The sequence below is a fragment of the Lepidochelys kempii genome, chromosome 16 (assembly GCF_965140285.1).
Source record: "Lepidochelys kempii isolate rLepKem1 chromosome 16, rLepKem1.hap1, whole genome shotgun sequence".
Classification (NCBI taxonomy): domain Eukaryota; kingdom Metazoa; phylum Chordata; order Testudines; family Cheloniidae; genus Lepidochelys; species Lepidochelys kempii.
In genome coordinates, this window is record NC_136395.1 from 6,329,003 (window position 1) to 6,349,691 (window position 20,689).

Consider the following 20,689-nt stretch of genomic DNA (forward strand, 5'->3'; position numbering starts at 1 on the left):
TTCCCAGCTCTGACACCACAGAGCCTTACACCTGTGTCCCTGTTCCCATTCCTGCCCTTAGCCAAACATGATTCCAATTTCCTTACCCACGTTCCCTGTTCCCATCTCCCCCTTTAGCAAAACATGATTTCAATCCTTTGCAGACAGGCCTGAATATATATATCCTAACATGGACATCATATCAAAAGGACTGAAGGTAAGAAATCCATTACAATCAACATACCACACAGACTATAGTGAGAGATTGTGCCACACATTCTCAAAGAAACTGCGGAACCACCTGATCAACATCCTCTACAGCAAACAGGGAAAGATCAAGAATGAACTCTCAAAACTAGAAACTCTCTTAAAAAACCAACCTTCCACACAAACACCCTTGTGGGTGGACTTTACAAAAACTAGACAAGCCATTTACAACACACACTTTGCTTCTCTACAGAGGAAAAAGGACACTAAACTATCTAAATTCCTACATGCCACAAGGGGCCACAACACTTCAACAATATTGTTAATCTATCCAGCTAGACTCAGCCCAGCAGAAGAGTCTGTCCTATCTTGAGGCCTCTCTTTCTGCCCCACCACCCCCACGAACATGATACTGTTCTGCAGTGACCTACAATCCTACTTTTGACATCTCTGACTCAAAGAATATTTCCACCACATCACTGAACAGCATACTAACCCATAGGAACCTTCCTGCCAACACTACAAAAAGAAGACTTCTGCGTGGACTCCTCCTGAAGGTCGAAACAACAGACTGGACTTCTACATAGAGTGCTTCCACCGACGTGCACAGGCCAAAATTGTGGAAAAGCAGCATCACTTGCCCCATAACCTCAGCCATGCAGAACACAATGCCATCCATAGCCTCAGAAACAACTCTGACATTATAATCAAAAAGGCTGACAAAGGAAGTGCTGTCGTCACCATGAATAGGTTGGAGTATGAACGAGAGGCTAGGCAACTCTCTAACACCACAGACCATTACCTTTTGATCCCACTGAGGGTTACCAAAAGAAACTACACCATCTGCTCAAGAAACTCCCTAAAGAAGCACAGGAACAAATCTACACAGACACACCCCTAAGCCCTGACCAGGGTTTTTTTTTCTGCTACCCAAGATCCATAAACCTGTGAATCCTGAATGCCTCATCATCTCAGGCATCGGCATCCTGACAGCAGGATTATCTGGCTATGTGGACTCCCTCCTCAGGCCCTACGCTCCCAGCGCTCCCAGCTATCTTCAAGACACCACTGACTTCCTGAGGAAACTACAATCCTTTGGTGATCTTCCAGAAAACACCATCCTGGCCACTATGGATCTAGAAGCCCTCTACACCAACATTCCACACAAAGATGGACTACAGGCCATCAGGAATAGCATCCCCGATACCATCACGGCAAACCTGGTGGCTGAACTTTGTGACTTTGTCCTCACACACAACTATTTCACATTTGGGGACAATGTATACCTTCAAGTCAGTGGCACTGCTATGGGTACCCACATGGCCCCACAGTATGCCAACATTTTTATGGCTGACTTAGAACAACGCTCCCTCAGCTCTCGTCTCCTAATGCCTCTATTCTACTTGCACTACATTGATGACATCTTCATCATCTGGACCCATGGAAAAGAAGCCCTCGAGGAATTCCACCAAGATTTCAACAATTTCCATCGCACCATCAACCTCAACCTGGACCAGTCTGCACAAGAGGTCCATTTCCTAGACACTACAGTGCTAATAAGCGATAGTCACATAAACACCACCCTGTACCGGAAAGCTACTGACCGCTATACTTACCTATATGCCTCCAGCTTTTCATCCAGACCACATCACACGATCCATTGTCTACAGCCAAGCTCTAAGATACAACTGCATTTGCTCCAACCCCTCAGACAGAAACAAACACGTACAGAATCTCTATCAAGCATTCTTACAACCACAATACCCACCTGGTGAAGTGAAGAAACAGATTGACAGAGCCAGAAGGGTACCCAGAAGTCACCTACTACAAGACAGGCCCAACAAAGAAAGTAACAGAACGCCACTAGCCGTCACCTACAGCCCCCAACTAAAACATCTCCAGCACATCATCAAGGATCTACAACCTAACCCGAAGGACGATCCCTCACTCACACAGACCTTGGGAGACAGGCCAGTCCTTGCTTACAGGCAGCCCCCCAACCTGAAGCAAATATTCACCAGCAACTACACACCACACTAGAAAAACACCAACCCAGGAACCAAACCCTGCAACAGACCCCGGTGCTAACTCTGTCCACATATCTATTCAAGGGACACCATCATAGGACCTAACCACATCAGCCACACCATCAGGGCTCGTTCACCTGCACATCTACCAATGTGATATATGCCATCATGTGCCAGCAATGCCCCTCTGCCATGTACATTAGCCAAACTGGACAGTCTCTATGCAAAAGAATAAATGGACACAAATCTGACCTCAGGAATCATAACATTCAAAAACCAGTAGGAGAACACTTCAGACTCTCTGGCCACTCAATAACAGACCTACAAGTGGCAATTCTTCAGCAAAAAAACTTCAAAAACAGACTCCAACATGTAACTGCAGAACTGGAATTAATTTGCAAACTGGACACCATCAGATTAGGCCTGAATAATGACTGGGAATGGTTGGGTCATTAAAAAACCTAAACCTAATTTCCCCAGTACTAATTTCCCCCTACTGTTACTCACACCTTCTTGTCAACTGTCTGTAATGGGCCACTCTCATTACCACTTCAAAAGTTATTTTTCCTCCCTTGGTATCCTGCTGTTAAGTGAATTGTCTCATTAGACCGACCTCACACTTGGTAAGGCAACTTCCATCCTTTCATGCATTTATACCTGCTCCTGTATTTTCCACTCCATGCATCTGATGAAGTGGGTTCTAGCCCATGAAAGCTTATGCCCAAATAAATTTGTTAGTCTCTAAGGTGCCTCAAGGACTCCTCGTTGTTTTTGCTGATACAGACTAACTCAGCTACCACGCTGATACATGAGCTCTGTGTCCCAAGGGGGCACAGGGAATTACTCTGACCAGTGGGAAACAATTCCCTCTCTGTGTGGCAAATCTGCATCTAAACCCAGGGTGAGCTCACAGGTTGGCCCCTTGCCATGGTTCACAGAGCTGCTGCTACTTGCTGCTCTGTGTTACAGGTCAAGTGCATGCTCACAGAGTAGCCCTGTGGGCAGCGATCTCCTTCCCAGCTCCTGGACTGATGGCCGAAGGGGGTTAGAGGAGATTGCCTTATACATGATGCATCCAGAGGGGGGATGGGCCCTGGCGGGTGTCTGGGGCAGAGCATGGCTGGGCAGGGGGAATGATTGTACCTGGAGAAGGTGAGGTGGAGGGTGCTGCACAGCCTGGCGCACACCATGTGGCCACCGCTCTGTCTGTGCCATGTGCTGAGCGAGGCTGTTCTCAGCTGTGCTGTCTTCTCTCTGGCAGGGATGGACTGGAGTTTCCAGACCATGGAGACGGCGCGTGCGCTGTCCCCTGAGGTGAAGGTTGCCGTGGTCCAATCCTTGCCAAGGAAGCAGAGAGGGGCGTGTGTGAGCAGGCGGAGGAAGATCAGCCACTCCACAGCGAAAGGAAAGGGTAGGTGACTGCAGGAGGTCCCTGCCCAGAGGAAAGGGGGCGCCCAGCACTGCAGGGGCTGCCCTGGGTGGGTGCGGCAAGGTGCTGTATGGCTGGGGGATGAGTGGCTGCGGGGGATGCCTGCTTTGGGGAAGGGGAGGTCACTGAGCATGGAGCAGCGTGAGCACAGCAGGGTGGTGCAGTGCCAGGGGAGCATGCAGCAACCACCAGCTGACAATAGCGCCCTTGTGGCCTGCGAGATCAGGTCTGGCGTTGCAATACCAGGCAGCAGACTGGGCAGGCATAATCCCGGCCTCCTCTAGAAGGTGCTGTGAAATCGTTCCCTCCCGCAGAGCTGGGGAGAAGCCGCCCTGACTACTGTCCAGGCCAGCAGCTTTGCTCTCCTGTGGGACTCTGCTGGCCCCAAAAGGGACTGCTGTGCTAGGCACTCCCCAGCGCCCCTGCACCTTGCAATGCAGTGAGAACGCTTGTGACAGGACACCCCATGCTGGATGCACAGAGATGGAGGAGATGAGCTTGTTTTGCCCAGGGGAGGCTGCCCGAGCCCCATCCCAGTGGATTTGTAATGCCCAGTGGTATACAGACACGACAAAGGGTGGGCTGCTCCTCTCCATACCCACGGAGCAGTGACAGCCTGGCTGGGGCAAGTCCCCGCCCCCCGGCAGGGCAGTGCCTCTCTTCCCCATCTGGGGGCACCTCTTCTAGGGCTGCGAGGGGAGTCCCTACTCCAGGCCTGTTGGGCTGTTGCCAGCAAGGATTGCCATATGGGCTGGTGTTCCTGAGAGACAGGCACAGAGCAATTGTCGGGCTGTAGATTGTCAGCTTTCACCCTCTACCAAGCTGGGCTGGATCCGAGCCAGAGCCAGGGTCATGCTGAGGAACCCCTGAGCTGGCTGTCCCTGTCCCTAGTGAGTCTGTGCCTGCCATATGGGGTAAGCACGGTGGGAGCCCAGGACTGGACCAACCATTAATCCATGCAATTAAAGGCTCCCAGATGTGCAGTGGATCAGCCTGACTCAGCTCTGTCTCTCTGGGACACTGTTTCCATGTCTCCTGCAGCAGTGTGTGACCAGTGGCGGATTAGCCACTGGGCCAATGGGACCCGTGCCAAGGTACCCCGGCCAATTGGGGGCCCCCGGAAAAATGGGTACCCCCATGCCCTGACCCCGCTCCCTGGAAGGAGTGCCAGTTGGGCGGGCAGAGTGGGGCAATCCCCCGTGTCCTGACCCCATTTCCTGGGCAGGAGCACTGGGGAAGGGAGTGGGGGGAAGGACGGACGGACTCCAGGTGGAAGGGGTGAGGAAGGGCCCCCACTTTCTCTGGCCCAGGGGCCCCACAAAACCCTAATCTGTCCCTGTGATGGTAGTTCATGCAGAGAAATCTGCTGGGGAATGCCCCCAAAATCAGTGGGGCAGCTGTGGGGCTGCCCAAGGGGGTAGAGATTGGCCCGTGGCTGGCGGAGGAGTTAATGGTTCAGTCCCTGACTCCCAAAGAGCTAGGGTGAAATGATTGGGCTTCTTGTGGGGAGCGCCGTAGCTGATTTACAAGCACTGGGAGTAATTACAGCCCTTGGCCCAAATGGCAGAACAGAGCCGGCACTGCCAGGAGAGGGTGCCAGTGAACTGTGTCCCTAGGCACTGCAGGCGGGCAGCAGGTGGCTCTGGGGGAGCTTAAGTCAAATTTCCAACTTAAGGTGATGTCACCATCTCGAAACTCAGTGCAGTGTCCTGGGCAGGGAGAGGCCAAGGCTGAGAGGTGCACATGCCCGCAAGCGATGCATGGGAGATGGGGGCCAGGCCTCTGAGGGAAGCTGGTTTGAATGGTGACTTATCAACATTCCAGAAGTGTCTTGAGGCCCCACTGTGCTAGGTTCCATCCCAAAGAGCTTCCCGCTGACTAGCCAGGACAGCCAAGGGCTGGAACAGACACAGTGAGCAGAGGTGACTTGCCCAAGGGTACCCAGCTGGCTGTGGCAGAGACAGGGACAGAATCCAGGTCCTCTGCTGCCCGGTGCATTGCCTGGTCCACTGGATCATGCTGCCTAGAGACCCAGGTGCCTCTTGTCACCTGACATTGTAGAAATCAAAAAAGTTTTGTCACCTAAAACTTGAAACAACAAATGTATTTGATTAAACCCAGTTATCAGCAAATCCCAGCCCCTCGGGTACAGCCGCTACAGAGCACCCTAGGAGGTGTCAGGATTTGCAGACAGAGGTGTAACAACTAACATTCCAAGCAGCGGCTCCCCATAAAGAGATGGGAACTTTACTGCTTCTGCAACAAACCAGTGTTCAGAGACCAGTCACTGGGACACTTCGGCCCCTCTGGCCCCTCTTTTACCTCTGAGTGCCCCCCTTTGATGTCAGCCTTTACTTCTCCTGAGGTGGAATGCCACGATTCGCCCACACTTAGAATGGGCTCTGGGCTACAGATGTCTGTGTAGCCACTGCGCTTACCCCACATGTCCAGCTGGGTTCAGCTCCTGTGGTCCCTCCCTGTGGGAGTCTGTGACCAGTGTGGAGCAGCGTGACCTGGCAGCCTTCTGACCCAGAGCAGGGCTTGCTTTGCAGCAGGAAGAGAGCATTAGAGAAAATGGATTTTAAAACAACTGCCTCCAGCTGTGTGCCTTGCCTAGAGTCCTGCCATCCCCCACTGCCAACCTAGGCAGGCCCGACTTCGTCAGATGGCCTCAGCGGGGCCCTGTGGCTCAGCCTGGTTCCCTCTCACTGCAGATAGGGTCCTTTTTCATCCTGCCAGAGCTGTCTTGTTCTTTCTGTGTTCCCTCGTATCTTCTGTCCTGGTGCAAACCAGGTTTGGGGGTTGGCTGGAGAGGAGGCAACTAATAGAAAATAGTAGAAAACTAATAGTTCTGGCATTGCCCCTTGAGAGCTCAGTGTTTGCTGAGAGGTAGCTTAGAATCATAGAATCATAGAATATCAGGGTTGGAAGGGACCCCAGAAGGTCATCTAGTCCAACCCCCTGCTCAAAGCAGGACCAATTCCCAGTTAAATCATCCCAGCCAGGGCTTTGTCAAGCCTGACCTTAAAAACCTCTAAGGAAGGAGATTCTACCACCTCCCTAGGTAACGCATTCCAGTGTTTCACCACCCTCTTAGTGAAAAAGTTTTTCCTAATATCCAATCTAAACCTCCCCCACTGCAACTTGAGACCATTACTCCTCGTTCTGTCATCTGCTACCATTGAGAACAGTCTAGAGCCATCCTCTTTGGAACCCCCTTTCAGGTAGTTGAAAGCAGCTATCAAATCCCCCCTCATTCTTCTCTTCTGCAGGCTAAACAATCCCAGCTCCCTCAGCCTCTCCTCATAACTCATGTGTTCCAGTCCCCTAATCATTTTTGTTGCCCTTCGCTGGACTCTCTCCAATTTATCCACATCCTTCTTGAAGTGTGGGGCCCAAAACTGGACACAGTACTCCAGATGAGGCCTCACCAATGTCAAGTAGAGGGGGACGATCACGTCCCTCGATCTGCTCGCTATGCCCCTACTTATACATCCCAAAATGCCATTGGCCTTCTTGGCAACAAGGGCACACTGCTGACTCATATCCAGCTTCTCGTCCACTGTCACCCCTAGGTCCTTTTCCGCAGAACTGCTGCCTAGCCATTCGGTTCCTAGTCTGTAGCTGTGCATTGGGTTCTTCCGTCCTAAGTGCAGGACCCTGCACTTATCCTTATTGAACCTCATCAGATTTCTTTTGGCCCAATCCTCCAATTTGTCTAGGTCTTTCTGTATCCTATCCCTCCCCTCCAGCGTATCTACCACTCCTCCCAGTTTAGTATCATCCGCAAATTTGCTGAGAGTGCAATCCACACCATCCTCCAGATCATTTATGAAGATATTGAACAAAACCGGCCCCAGGATCGACCCCTGGGGCACTCTGCTTGATACCGGCTGCCAACTAGATATGGAGCCATTGATCACTACCCGTTGAGCCCGACAATCTAGCCAGCTTTCTACCCACCTTGTAGTGCATTCATCCAGCCCATACTTCCTTAACTTGCTGACAAGAATACTGTGGGAGACCGTGTCAAAAGCTTTGCTAAAGTCAAGAAACAATACATCCACTGCTTTCCCTTCATCCACAGAACCAGTAATCTCATCATAAAAGGCGATTAGATTAGTCAGGCATGACCTTCCCTTGGTGAATCCATGCTGGCTGTTCCTGATCACTTTCCTCTCAAGCAAGTGCTTCAGGATTGATTCTTTGAGGACCTGCTCCATGATTTTTCCAGGGACTGAGGTGAGGCTGACTGGCCTGTAGTTCCCAGGATCCTCCTTCTTCCCTTTTTTAAAGATTGCCACTACATTAGCCTTTTTCCAGTCATCCGGGACTTCCCCCGTTCGCCACGAGTTTTCAAAGATAATGGCCAATGGCTCTGCAATCACAGCCGCCAATTCCTTCAGCACTCTCGGATGCAACTCGTCCGGCCCCATGGACTTGTGCACGTCCAGCTTTTCTAAATAGTCCCTAACCGCCTCTATCTCCACAGAGGGCTGGCCATCTCTTCCCCATTTTGTGATGCCCAGCGCAGCAGTCTGGGAGCTGACCTTGTTAGTGAAAACAGAGGCAAAAAAAGCATTGAGTACATTAGCTTTTTCCACATCCTCTGTCACTAGGTTGCCTCCCTCATTCAGTAAGGGGCCCACACATTCCTTGGCTTTCTTCTTGTTGCCAACATACCTGAAGAAACCCTTCTTGTTACTCTTGACATCTCTGGCTAGCTGCAGCTCCAGGTGCGATTTGGCCCTTGATAAGCTTATCTTGAGCCATTCTTTCCCTTCCCAACAGCCCCCTATTAAACGAAATCAGTCTATCCATACAGTAGCAGCCCAGTCACCAGCCCCACAGACAGTGTTCCTCAGTTAGCCCAGAGCAGCTCCGGATCTGTTAGTTGCCAAAAAATCCTTAGGATTCTTTTGATGCTGAAATGCAGCGGGATCAGTGCATATGCCATGTGCCCAGTAGAGGGAGCTCTCGAGCTTTGCTGTGCACCATGCTCCTCTGGGCCGGCGTTGGCTCACTGCCCAAGCCAGCTGGCGGGGGCATCCCAGCCTTCTGGGAGTGTTTGTCCCGCCCTGGTCTTTGTGGGATCCCAGCCCTCATTAAACCGGGGGGCCGGTGAGAAGAGAGTGCTCTAGCTCCTGTCCATCCATACTCCGGGGGCAGACTGGGTGCTGTGGAGGGTTATGGAGGTGGGTGGGACAATGCCGCCAGGCAGAAAACGACAGGCATCAGGCAGCGTGGGGAGGAGGTGACCAGCCCTCTGTGGAGAAAGAGGTGGTTCGGGACTATTTAGAAAAGCTGGACGAGCACAAGTCCATGGGGCCGGATGCGCTGCATCCGAGGGTGCTAAAGGAGTTGGCGGATGTGATTGCAGAGCCATTGGCCATTATCTTTGAAAACTCAGGACGATCGGGGGAGGTCCCGGACGACTGGAAAAAGGCTAATGTAGTGCCCATCTTTAAAAAAGGGAAGAAGGAGGATCCTGGGAACTACAGGCCAGTCAGCCTCACCTCAGTCCCCGGAAAAATCATGGAACAGGTCCTCAAGGAATCAATTCTGAAGCACTTTGATGAGAGGAAAGTGATCAGGAACAGTCAGCATGGATTCACCAAGGGAAAGTCATGCCTGACTAATCTAATCGCCTTCTATGATGAGATAACTGGTTCTGTGGATGAAGGGAAAGCAGTGGACGTGTTGTTCCTTGACTTTAGCAAAGCTTTTGATACTGTCTCCCACAGTATTCTTGCCAGCAAGTTAAAGAAGTATGAGCTGGATGAATGCACTATAAGGTGGGTAGAAAGTTGGCTAGATTGTCGGGCTCAACGGATAGTGATCAATGGCTCCATGTCTAGTTGGCAGCCAGTATCAAGCGGGTGCCCCAAGGGTCGGTCCTGAGGCCGGTTTTGTTCAATATCTTCATAAATGATCTGGAGGATGGTGTGGATTGCACCCTCAGGAAGTTTGCAGACGACACTAAACTGGGAGGAGAGGTAGATACGCTGGAGTTTAGGGATAGGATACAGAGGGACCTAGACAAGTTGGAGGATTGGGCCAAAAGAAATCTGATGAGGTTCAACAAGGACAAGTGCAGAGTCCTGCACTTAAGACAGAAGAATCCAATGCACCGCTACAGACTAGGGACCGAATGGCTCGGCAGCAGTTCTGCAGAAAAGGACCTAGGGGTTTCAGTGGACGAGAAGCTGGATATGAGTCAACAGTGTGCCCTTGTTGCCAAGAAGGCCAATGGCATTTTGGGATGTATAAGTAGGGGCATTGCCAGCAGATCGAGGGACTTGATCGTTCCCCTCTATTCAACATTGGTGAGGCCTCATCTGGAGTATTGTGTCCAGTTTTGGGCCCCACACTACAAGAAGGATGTAGAAAAATTGGAGAGAGTCCAGCGGAGGGCAACAAAAATGATTAGGGGACTGGAACACATGACTTATGAGGAGAAGCTGAGGGAACTGGAATTGTTTAGACTGCAGAAGAGAAGAATGAGAGGGGATTTGATAGCTGCTTTCAACTACGTGAAAGGGCATTCCAAAGAGGATGGATCTATACTATTCTCAGTGGTAGCGGATGACAGGACAAGGAGTAATGGTGTCAAGTTGCAGTTGGGAGATTTAGGTTGAATATTAGGAAAAACTTTTTCACTAGGAGGGTGGTGAAACACTGGAATGCGTTACGTAGGGAGGTGGTGGAATCTCCTTCCTTAGAAGTTTTTAAGGTCAGGCTTGACAAGGCCCTGGCTGGGATGATTTAATTGGGGATTGGTCCTGGTTTGAGCAGGGGGTTGGACTAGATGACCTCCTGAGGTCCCTTCCAACCCTGATATTCTATGATTCTATGATTTAGGATCGGTTGTCCCTCAGTAAATACAATCCACCAGAGAAGTATTTCAGTTACTTTCCAGACTTAATTTCTAAATGGCACTCCAACTCGTCTCTCCTGGTATTGCTGATGTCCGGTGATTTGTTCTAAATAGATGTCCCTCAACTACCTGATGGCACCTGATACCATGAGTTGCCGCATCAGCCAAGTGTAGTGCTGACCACATTCCACATTCCTGGAACACTTGCTTGTTAGTAGGATCCCATGTGCCCAGGGCTCCGACGATCAGCGCATGAGTTTGGACCTAGTAACTCCTAGCTCTCAAGGTGTCAGCCCGAGGGGTGTATTTCTCCAGCTTTTGAGCTTGGGTGTCACGGAAGGCCAGGGTTCTGTTCTCAAAAGGAACTGTGACATCCACCATGATGATCTTCTTCTATTCTTCATTAGTGATGACGATGTCTGGTCACAGTTGGCTGTCCGTTCCAGGGATGGTGGAGTTCACGGCCACCTTCCCCATGGGTGGCGGGATGGCTCTGACTAGGCAATCCTGGATGGTGTTGACGTGCAGCTGCCAGGCTCTGGAATGAGGCTTGCAGATACACAGGACTTGGGGTAGGGTCTCATTGGCATAGCTGCACTTCCTGCATCGCTTGTCCCATGGCAGACAGCTCCGTTCAGCGGGACGCAGTTGAGACGGGCCCTGTGGATGAACCTCCAGTCAGCAAATTGGGTGAAGCTGGAAGTGATTGCCCCTGGAAGTGATTGCTTGGATGTCACCTCAAAGGCCTTGCCCTGGTCCGGCTTCCATTTCAGGTTTCCCACGTACTGGCAGCAGATAGCATCCTTCAGGGTTGTCTCCAGCATGTTTCTAGCTCTCAGAGTGATAACTGTGTGCTCTGTGTTCTTCACCTGTGGCACCAGGACTCCCAGCTCCTGGCATTCCTCGTACCACGTCCAGTGGCAGCCGATATGCTTCTCCAGTCATCTCGTAGCATTGCAAGCATGAGTCCAAAGCAAAGCCTCTCCCCACTCTTCCAAATTCACCTTCCAGGGAGCCGCTCAGGTAGGTGGCGACCTCTTGGTTGGAGCGGGTCCTGGTGATTCGCTTCTTCATGACATCATGCATAGCACTTGCTGCGATGTTCCTCACCATGGCGTCCGGGCACGTCAGAAGGCATGAGTGATCACTGCAACATCGCACAGATCACCCATTTGAGGGACCTTGGCGCCGCTCTGCCTGTGCGAGATGTACACCAGTTCATTGCTGGCCCTCTGGAGAAGAAACATCCACTTCTTCACTAGCTGCCTGATGGTGTTGTCCATCTTCTTGAGAGGTACCGTCACCATGGCAGATCCCCTCAGGACAAATGAAATACAGGGGATCAGGAAGGTGTTCAAGGTGCTGATCTTCTGCCATGGTGGCAGTAGGGAGGAGTCGATCTTGGCCACATCCCATAGGATTGCTGGGACCATATCCTCAGATGTCTGCTGGACATGGAAACCCGTGGGCGTGCCCAGATGTTGGTATGCTTGCCCATCTTCAAGGAAGATCATGGGTTCACCCTGGATCTAGAATGGTGTCGCCTGGACCAAGTCCCTTCTACTGCCATTGATATGCAGGGATGCGCATTTCCTAGCGTTGAAGTGGAATCCCATCAAGTTGGTAGCCTGGCTGGTGACATTGAGCATTTGTTGGAGACTCTCAGGGCTGTCTGCGATAAGGACCAGATCCTCTGCGTAGGCCAGGATATTCATTCTGTTGCCATACAGGTCCAAACAGTCTAGACCACTGGAGATCACTCGAATGTGTGGTTCCATGGCTAGGTTGAAAACAGTGGGGCTGAGGGGACTGCCTTGCTTCATGCTGCTACGGATTGGAATTTTTGGAGTCTCTCCTTCCATGCAGCGGATGGTGGTGGTGCAGCCTACATAAAGTTACTGGACCAGTTTTAGAAAGTTTTCAGTCATCCCATATTCTTGGAGCATGGCAAAAATATGCTGATGGGACATGGATCTGAAAGCATTAGCCAGGTCAAGTCATGCTATGGCACATTGCCTCAGTGCCCTTCTGGCTCTGTGGATGGCAGTTCGAAGGACAAAGTTGTGTTCGTAGAAGGGTTCACATGACAGGAAGCCTTCCTGGATGGAGCTCCTCTGTTCACTGACCAGTCTGTTAACCCAGCCGCGAGGCAACTGGGATAAAATTTGTACATGCTGGAACAGAGAGAGATGGATCTCCAGTTGCTGGAGTCATCTCTCTTGACTTTCTTTACCCAAAATAGCCAAAATTGATCACTTTGGCACAGAGGCGGCACATAGGGGGAGGGGCACATGGATTTCTGCCAGGGTTTATACTTTTATTTCTTTTTTTGGCATACTATCAAAACCGTTAAATTGTGCCCCCTTCCACTATCAACAGTTACTCGTCGCCTCTGCTTTGGCAAGAGGATCTGTTCTCTGATCACTTAGGCAGAGTTGATGTGTCTGTGCAGATAGAATGCTCCTGAGGTCTTTTCCCCAGTTCATCACTAGATGGCAAGGGAGAGCCCATTCAGACGCTGCTTACACACAGGACCTAGCACAATGGGTGCGTAAATAACAGCTTGGCTGGAGTGTACAGATCTGCCTGTGACGCCCTGAACCCTCCCGGCCCTCCAGACAGGCTCCGCCTGCAGGGCCATTTGCTTCCTGCTCTAGGCCAGTGGTCTCCAAACTTTTTTGATCGCGCACCCCTGCCAGTAAAAATGTTTTGAGCGCACATCCCCAATATATGTATATTTATTTATTTATAAATTATATACATGTACTACTGTTCTAATATATTATGTACATTATAAAACATACACAAAAATAGAAATTAAAAAAGGATGAGATAAAGATGAAATAAACAATATTTTTAAAATATTTCATAGAATCATAGAATATCAGGGTTGGAAGGGACCTCAGGAGGTCATCTAGTCCAACCCCCTGCTCAAACCAGGACCAATTCCCAATTAAATCATCCCAGCCAGGGCTTTGTCAAGCCTGGCCTTAAAAACTTCTAAGGAAGGAGATTCCACCATCTCCCTACATAACGCATTCCAGTGTTTCACCACCCTCCTAGTGAAAAAGTTTTTCCTAATATCCAACCTAAATCTCCCCCACTGCAACTTGAGACCATTACTCCCTGTTCTGTCATCTGCTACCACTGAGAACAGTCTAGATCCATCCTCTTTGGAACCCCCTTTCAGGTAGTTGAAAGCAGCTGTCAAATCCCCCCTCATTCTTCTCTTCCTTAGACTAAATATCCCCAGTTCCCTCAGCCTCTCCTCATAACTCATGTGTTCCAGTCCCCTAATCATTTTTGTCGCCCTCCGCTGGACTCTTTCCAATTTTTCCACGTCCTTCTTGTAGTGTGGGGCCCAAAACTGGACACAGTACTCCAGATGAGGCCTCACCAGTGTCAAATAGAGAGGAACAATCACATCCCTCGATCTGCTGGCAATACCCCTACTTATACATCCCAAAATGTCATTGGCCTTCTTGGCAACAAGGGCACACTGTTGACTCATATCCAGCTTCTCGTTCTCTGTAACCCCTAGGTCCTTCTCTGCGGAACTGCTGCCGAGCCATTCGGTCCCTAGTCTGTAGCGGTGCATGGGATTCTTCCGTCCTAAGTGCAGGACTCTGCACTTGTCCTTGTTGAACCTCATCAGATTTCTTTTGGCCCAATCCTCCAATTTGTCTAGGTCCCTCTGTATCCTATCCCTACCCTCCAGCGTATCTACCTCTCCTTCCAGTTTAGTGTCATCTGCAAACTTGCTGAGGGTGCAATCCACACCATCCTCCAGATCATTTATGAAGATATTGAACAAAACTGGCCCCAGGACCGACCCTTGGGGCATTCCATTTGATACCGGCTGCCAACTAGACATGGAGCCATTGATTACTACCCATTGAGCTCGACAATCTAGCCAGCTTTCTACCCACCTTATAGTCCATTCATCCAGCCCATACTTCTTTAACTTGCTGGCAAGAATACTGTGGGAGACAGTGTCAAAAGCTTTGCTAAAGTCAAGGAACAACACGTCCACTGCTTTCCCCTCATCCTCAGAACCAGTTATCTCATCATAGAAGGCAATTAGATTAGTCAGGCATGACTTGCCCTTGGTGAATCCATGCTGACCGTTCCTGATCACTTTCCTCTCCTCTAAGTGCTTCAGAATTGATTCCTTGAGGACCTGCTCCATGATTTTTCCGGGGACTGAGGTGAGGCTGACTGGCCTGTAGTTCCCAGGATCCTCCTTCTTCCCTTTTTTGAAGATGGGCACTACATTAGCCTTTTTCCAGTTGTCCGGGACTTCCCCCGATCGCCATGAGTTTTCAAAGATAATGGCCAATGGCTCTGCAATCACATCTGCCAACTCCTTTAGCACTCTTGGATGCAACGCATCCGGCCCCATGGACTTGTGCTCGTCCAGCTTTTCTAAATAGTCCCGAACCACTTCTTTTTCCACAGAGGGCTGGTCACCTCCTCGCCATGCTGTGCTGTCCAGTGCAGTAGTCTGGGAACTGACCTTGTTCGTGAAGACAGAGGCAAAAAAAGCATTGAGTACATTAGCTTTTTCCACATCCTCTGTCACTAGGTTGCCTCCCTCATTCAGTAAGGGGCCCACACTTTCCTTGGCTTTCTTCTTGTTGCCAACATGCCTGAAGAAACCCTTCTTGTTACTCTTAACATCTCTTGCTAGCTGCAACTCCAGGTGTGATTTGGCCTTCCTGATTTCACTCCTGCATGCCCGAGCAATATTTTTATACTCATCCCTGGTCATCTGTCCAATCTTCCACTTCTTGTAAGCCTCTTTTTTGTGTTTAAGATCAGCAAGGATTTCACTGTTAAGCCAAGCTGGTCGCCTGCCATATTTACTATTCTTTCTACACATCGGGATGGTTTGTCCCTGTAACCTCAGTAAGGATTCTTGAAAATACAGCCAGCTCTCCTGGACTCCTTTCCCGCTCATGTTATTCTCCCAGGGGATCTTGCCCATCAGTTCCCGGAGGGAGTCAAAGTCTGCTTTTCTGAAGTCCAGGGTCCGTATTCTGCTGCTTTCTTTTCTTCCTTGTGTCAGGATCCTGAACTTGACCATCTCATGGTCACTGCCTCCCAGGTTCCCATCCACTTCCCCTACTAATTCTTCCCGGTTTGTGGGCAGCAGGTCAAGAAGAGCTCTGCCCCTAGTTGGTTCCTCCAGCACTTGCACCAGGAAATTGTCCCCTACATTTTCCAAAAACTTCCTGGATTGTCTGTTCACCGCTGAATTGCTCTCCCAGCAGATATCAGGGTGATTGAAGTCTCCCATGAGAACCAGGGCCTGCAATCTAGTAACTTCCGTTAGTTGCCAGAAGAAAGCCTCGTCCACCTCATCCCCCTGGTCCGGTGGTCTATAGCAGATTCCCATCACAACATCACCCTTGTTGCTCACACTTCTAAACTTAATCCAGAGACTTTCAGGTTTTTCTGCAGTTTCATACTTGAGCTCTGAGCAGTCATACTGCTCTCCTACATACAGTGCAACTCCCCCACCTTTTCTGCTCTGCCTGTCCTTCCTGAACAGCTTATATCCATCCATGACAGTACTGCAGTCATGTGAGTTATCCCACCAAGTCTCTGTTATTCCAATCACATCATAATTCCTTGACTGTGCCAGGACTTCCAGTTCTCCCTGCTTGTTTCCCAGGCTTCGTGCATTTGTGTATAGGCTCTTCAGATAACCCGCTGATCGCCCCTCTTTCTCAGTATGAGGCAGGAACCCTCCCCTGTCGCGTGCTCCTGCTCATGCTTCCTCCCGATATCCCACTTCCCCACTTACCTCAGGGCTTTGGTCTCCTTCCCCCAGTGAACCTAGTTTAAAGCCCTCCTCACTAGGTTAGCCAGCCTGCTTGCGAAGATGCTCTTCCCCTCTCTTCGTTAGGTGGAGCCCATCTCTGCCTAGCACTCCTCCTTCTTGGAACACGATCCCATGGTCAAAGAATCCAAAGCCTTCTCTCCGACACCACCTGCGTATCCATTTGTTGACTTCCACGATTTGACGGTCTCTACCCAGACCTTTTCCTTCCACGGGGAGGATGGACGAGAACACCACTTGCGCCTCAAACTCCTTTATCCTTCTTCCCAGAGCTACGTAGTCTGCAGTGATCCGCTCAAGGTCATTCTTGGCAGTATCATTGGTGCGCACGTGGAGAAGCAGGAAGGGGTAGCAATCCAAGGGCTTGATGAGTCTCGGCAGTCTCTCCGTCACATCGCGAATCTTTGCTCCTGGCAAGCAGCAGACTTCTCGGTTTTCCCGGTCGGGCGGCAGATAGATGACTCAGTCCCCCTGAGGAGAGAGTGCCCGACCACCACCACCCACCTCCTTCTCTTGGGAGCGGTGGTCGTGGAAGCCCCAACCCTAGGACAGTGCATCTCATGCCTTCCAATTGGCGGAGTCTCCTTCTGCTCCCTTCCCTCAGATGTATCATCTGGGCCACTCCCCACAATGGTACCTGTGGAGAGAACATGAAAACGGTCACTTACCTGTATCTGCATTGCTGGTACATGGACGTTCCCCGTTTTTCTTATGGAGGTCACATGATGCCAAATTTCTTCCCCGTCCTCCTGCCCCACTGCGCAGCCTGCTCTGAATCTTCAGAAATTTGTGCCCGTAGAAGCATATCCTGACGTCTGTCCAGGAAATCTTCAGTTTCTGTTATGCAACGCAGGGTCAATACCTGTTGCTCCAGACCTTGAACCTTCTCTTCCAATATGGAGACCAGCTTGCACTTTGTACAGACAAAGTCGCTTCTGTCCTGTGGAAGAAAGACAAACATGGCACATCCAGTGCAGGTCACAACAGCTGAACACTCCCCATCCATATTACCTTCCTTCTACGAGCTTCCTCAGGAGTTGCAGTGACTACTCAGAGAAGCCAGCAAGATGTAAGCCTTGGTGGGCTCTCCCCGGGTGAACTCCCAGGCAAACTCCTTCTGTTAGCTGCTGTGCTGTTCGCTGCTCTAACGCTAACCCTAAAAATATTTATTTTATTTTATTAACAGTACAAAAACATTTTGCTCACTAAAAAATTATTATTAATAATAATATTTTTTGTGAGAGCAATGTGATTGACTATACTTCGTTGTTTTTGAAAATCTTGGTTTAACACTTTGTGATACAGCGACTCGAAGGTCTGGCTCTAAGTTCAGCCTATTTCGATGCTTGGTTTTAATGGCTGTCGTAGCTGAAAAAGATGCCTCACAAAGGTACATGGATCCAAAGGGAAGAAGTGCATCGTTGGCTGCGGTTACTAAATCGTGATACTCATTTTTCAATCCCAGCCACCAATTATTCAAAGGGTTTTGTTGAAATTTGGCTAGTAAATATCCATCTTCCCTGATGTCAATCAGTTGTTCTTGCAAACTAATCGGAAGGTGTTGCATTTTTATATTTTTAACAAATGAGTTCAAAACCCACTGAAACTCTTCATTTGGAAGATTTTTAAACAGGTTAGAAAATTCTGTTTCCAAGTTTTTTAAGTGTGCAGATATGAGAGTTTTTATAGGTAACACACTTACATCATTTTCGGCAACAAAATCACATAACGATGGAAACATTTCCAAACATCCATTTTCAAAATGCTCTCCATAGCACGAGTTTCTTTAGAAAAGCAGTTACTTTCTCACTCATTGTTAAAACGTCACCTTTACCTTGAAGGGACAGATTAAGTGTGTTTATTTTTTTGAAAATATCTGCTAGGTAGCATACTACTGACAGCCACTTGTCATCACGGAAAAGGTCAGCAAATTTGGAACACTTGTCTTTTTGTAAAAGAAAAATGTGTAACTCATCTTTAAGTTCGACAACTCTTTTAAGCACTTTGCCAAGAGATAACCAGCAAACCTCTGTGTGGTACAAAAGATTTTCATGATCACTCCCCATCTCATTACAAAGTATTGTAAAGATTCTACTATTTAAAGGTCTTGTTTTTATAAAATTAACCACATCGATGACATCCTGTAGCACTTTGTGCACTTCTGGCTCCAACTTCTTTGCTGCAATAGCTTGCCTATGAATGATGCAGTGAATGAATTTCACGTGTGGTTCTATCTCTGTAACCTTACCCCGGAATCCCTTTTTTATTCCAGTCAAAGCAGCCACTTCATCAGTGGTTACACTTACACAGTTTTTCCATAAAACATTGTTTTTATTAAAGAAGTCATTTACTGTTGAGAATATATCTTCTCCGGTACATCTTTCCCTTCGTGGCTCACAAAAAAGTAGTTCTTTGTGTATTTCATTATTGAAACAGAATCTAGCAAATACCATAAGCTGACACGTTAGAAACATCTGTACTTTCATCCTACTATATAGCAAACCTCCCACACTGCGTAATTTGTTCTAATACTTGTTTCTTCAAATCTTCAGCAATGGTTTCTAGGTGTCTTCCAACAGTATTTGCTGACAAAGGAATGCATTTTAGTTTGTCGCCATATTGTTTTCTGTGTATTATTTCAGCCATTTTTACCGTGGCAGGAAGAAGTGATTCCCCAATGGTATGTGGTTTTTTGTCTTTCGCTATTAAGTAAGAAACCTCAAAAGAGGCTTGTCATAAATATAAAGGGAAGGGTAAACCCCTTTAAAATTCCTCCTGGCCAGAGGAAAAATCCTCTCTCCTGTAAAGGGTTAAGAAGCTAAAGGTAACCTCGCTGGCACCTGACCAAAATGACCAATGAGGAGACAAGATACTTTAAAAAGCTGGGAGGAGGGAGAGAAACAAAGGATCTGTGTCTGTCTATATGCTGCTTTTGCCAAAGATAGACCAGGAATGGAGTCTTAGAACTTTTAGTAAGTAATCTAGCTAGGTATGTGTTAGATTATGATTTCTTTAAATGGCTGAGAAAAGAACTGTGCTGAATAGAATAACTATTTCTGTCTGTGTGTCTTTTTTGTAACTTAAGGTTTTGCCTAGAGGGATTCTCTATGTTTTGAATCTAATTACCCTGTAAGGTATCTACCATCCTGATTTTACAGAGGTGATTCCTTTACTTCTATTTACTTCTATTTCTATTAAAAGTCTTCTTGTAATAAAACTGAATGCTTTTTCATTGTTCTCAGATCCAAGGGTTCTCAGATCCAAGGGCTTTCAGATCCAAGGGTTCTCAGATCCAAGGGTTCAGATTCATATAAGGGGTGGCATTCTGGCCAATCTTAGGGCGCAGCTCCTCCGGCTGTCCTTTTTTTTTTTTTTTTTTCTTTTCCTCCAGCGGCGCTTCTCCGGCCACGCCGCCCTGTTTGTTCCCGCAGCGCTCCTCCGGCCGTGGCCCCCAATGGATGGTCTTGCACACCCCCCTGGGGTGCACGCATCGCACTTTGGAGACCACTGCTCTAGGACACAGCCTCATAACCCTCTATATGTGGTGGAGCCACTGTGGGAGACAAAGCCTCCCTGTTAGCCCGGCAGCAGGTGCAGCGCTGGCGTAGGCTGGACACAAGCGTTTTGACCATCATACAAAGCCCGTTGCCAATTGTGCCCACATATCTATTCAGGGGACACCATCACAGGGCCTAATAACATCAGCCACACTATCAGAGGCTCGTTCACCTGCACATCCACCAATGTGATCTATGCCATCATGTGCCAGCAATGCCCCTCTGCCATGTACATTGGTCAAACTGGACAGTCTCTACGTAAAAGAATAAATGGACACAAATCAGATGTCAAGAATTATAACATTCATAAACCAGTCGGAGAACACTTCAATCTCTCTGGTCACGCAATCACAGACATGAAGGTCGCTATCTTAAAACAAAAAAACTTCAAATCCAGACTCCAGCGAGAAACTGCTGAATTGGAATTCATTTGCAAATTGGATACTATTAATTTAGGCTTAAATAGAGACTGGGAGTGGCTAAGTCATTATGCAAGGTAGCCTGTTTCCTCTTGTTTTTTCCTACCCCCCCCCCCCCCAGATGTTCTGGTTTAACTTGGATTTAAACCTGGAGAATGGTCAGTTTAGATGAGCTATTACCAGCAGGAGAGTGAGTTTGTGTGTGTATGGGGGTGGGGGGGATGTGAGAAAACCTTGATCTATGCAGGAAATAGCCCGACTTGATTATGTAAAGAGTTGTCACTTTGGATGGGCTAGCACCAGCAGGAGAGTGAATTTGTGTGGGGGGGTGGAGGGTGAGAAAACCTGG

At 48.9% G+C, this 20,689-nt stretch overlaps 1 protein-coding gene across 1 annotated transcript in view; it reads left to right on the forward strand.

Moving 5' to 3' along the window:
- The window catches only part of LOC144929505 (regulator of G-protein signaling 3-like), an 80,124-nt gene that overhangs the window by 33,290 nt on the left and 26,145 nt on the right, over window positions 1-20,689 (forward strand). Inside the window, exon 3 of the mRNA XM_078849093.1 lies at window positions 3,475-3,624. Within this exon, the coding sequence (XP_078705219.1) occupies window positions 3,475-3,624 (150 nt within the window). The remainder of the gene's footprint in view (window positions 1-3,474; window positions 3,625-20,689) is intronic.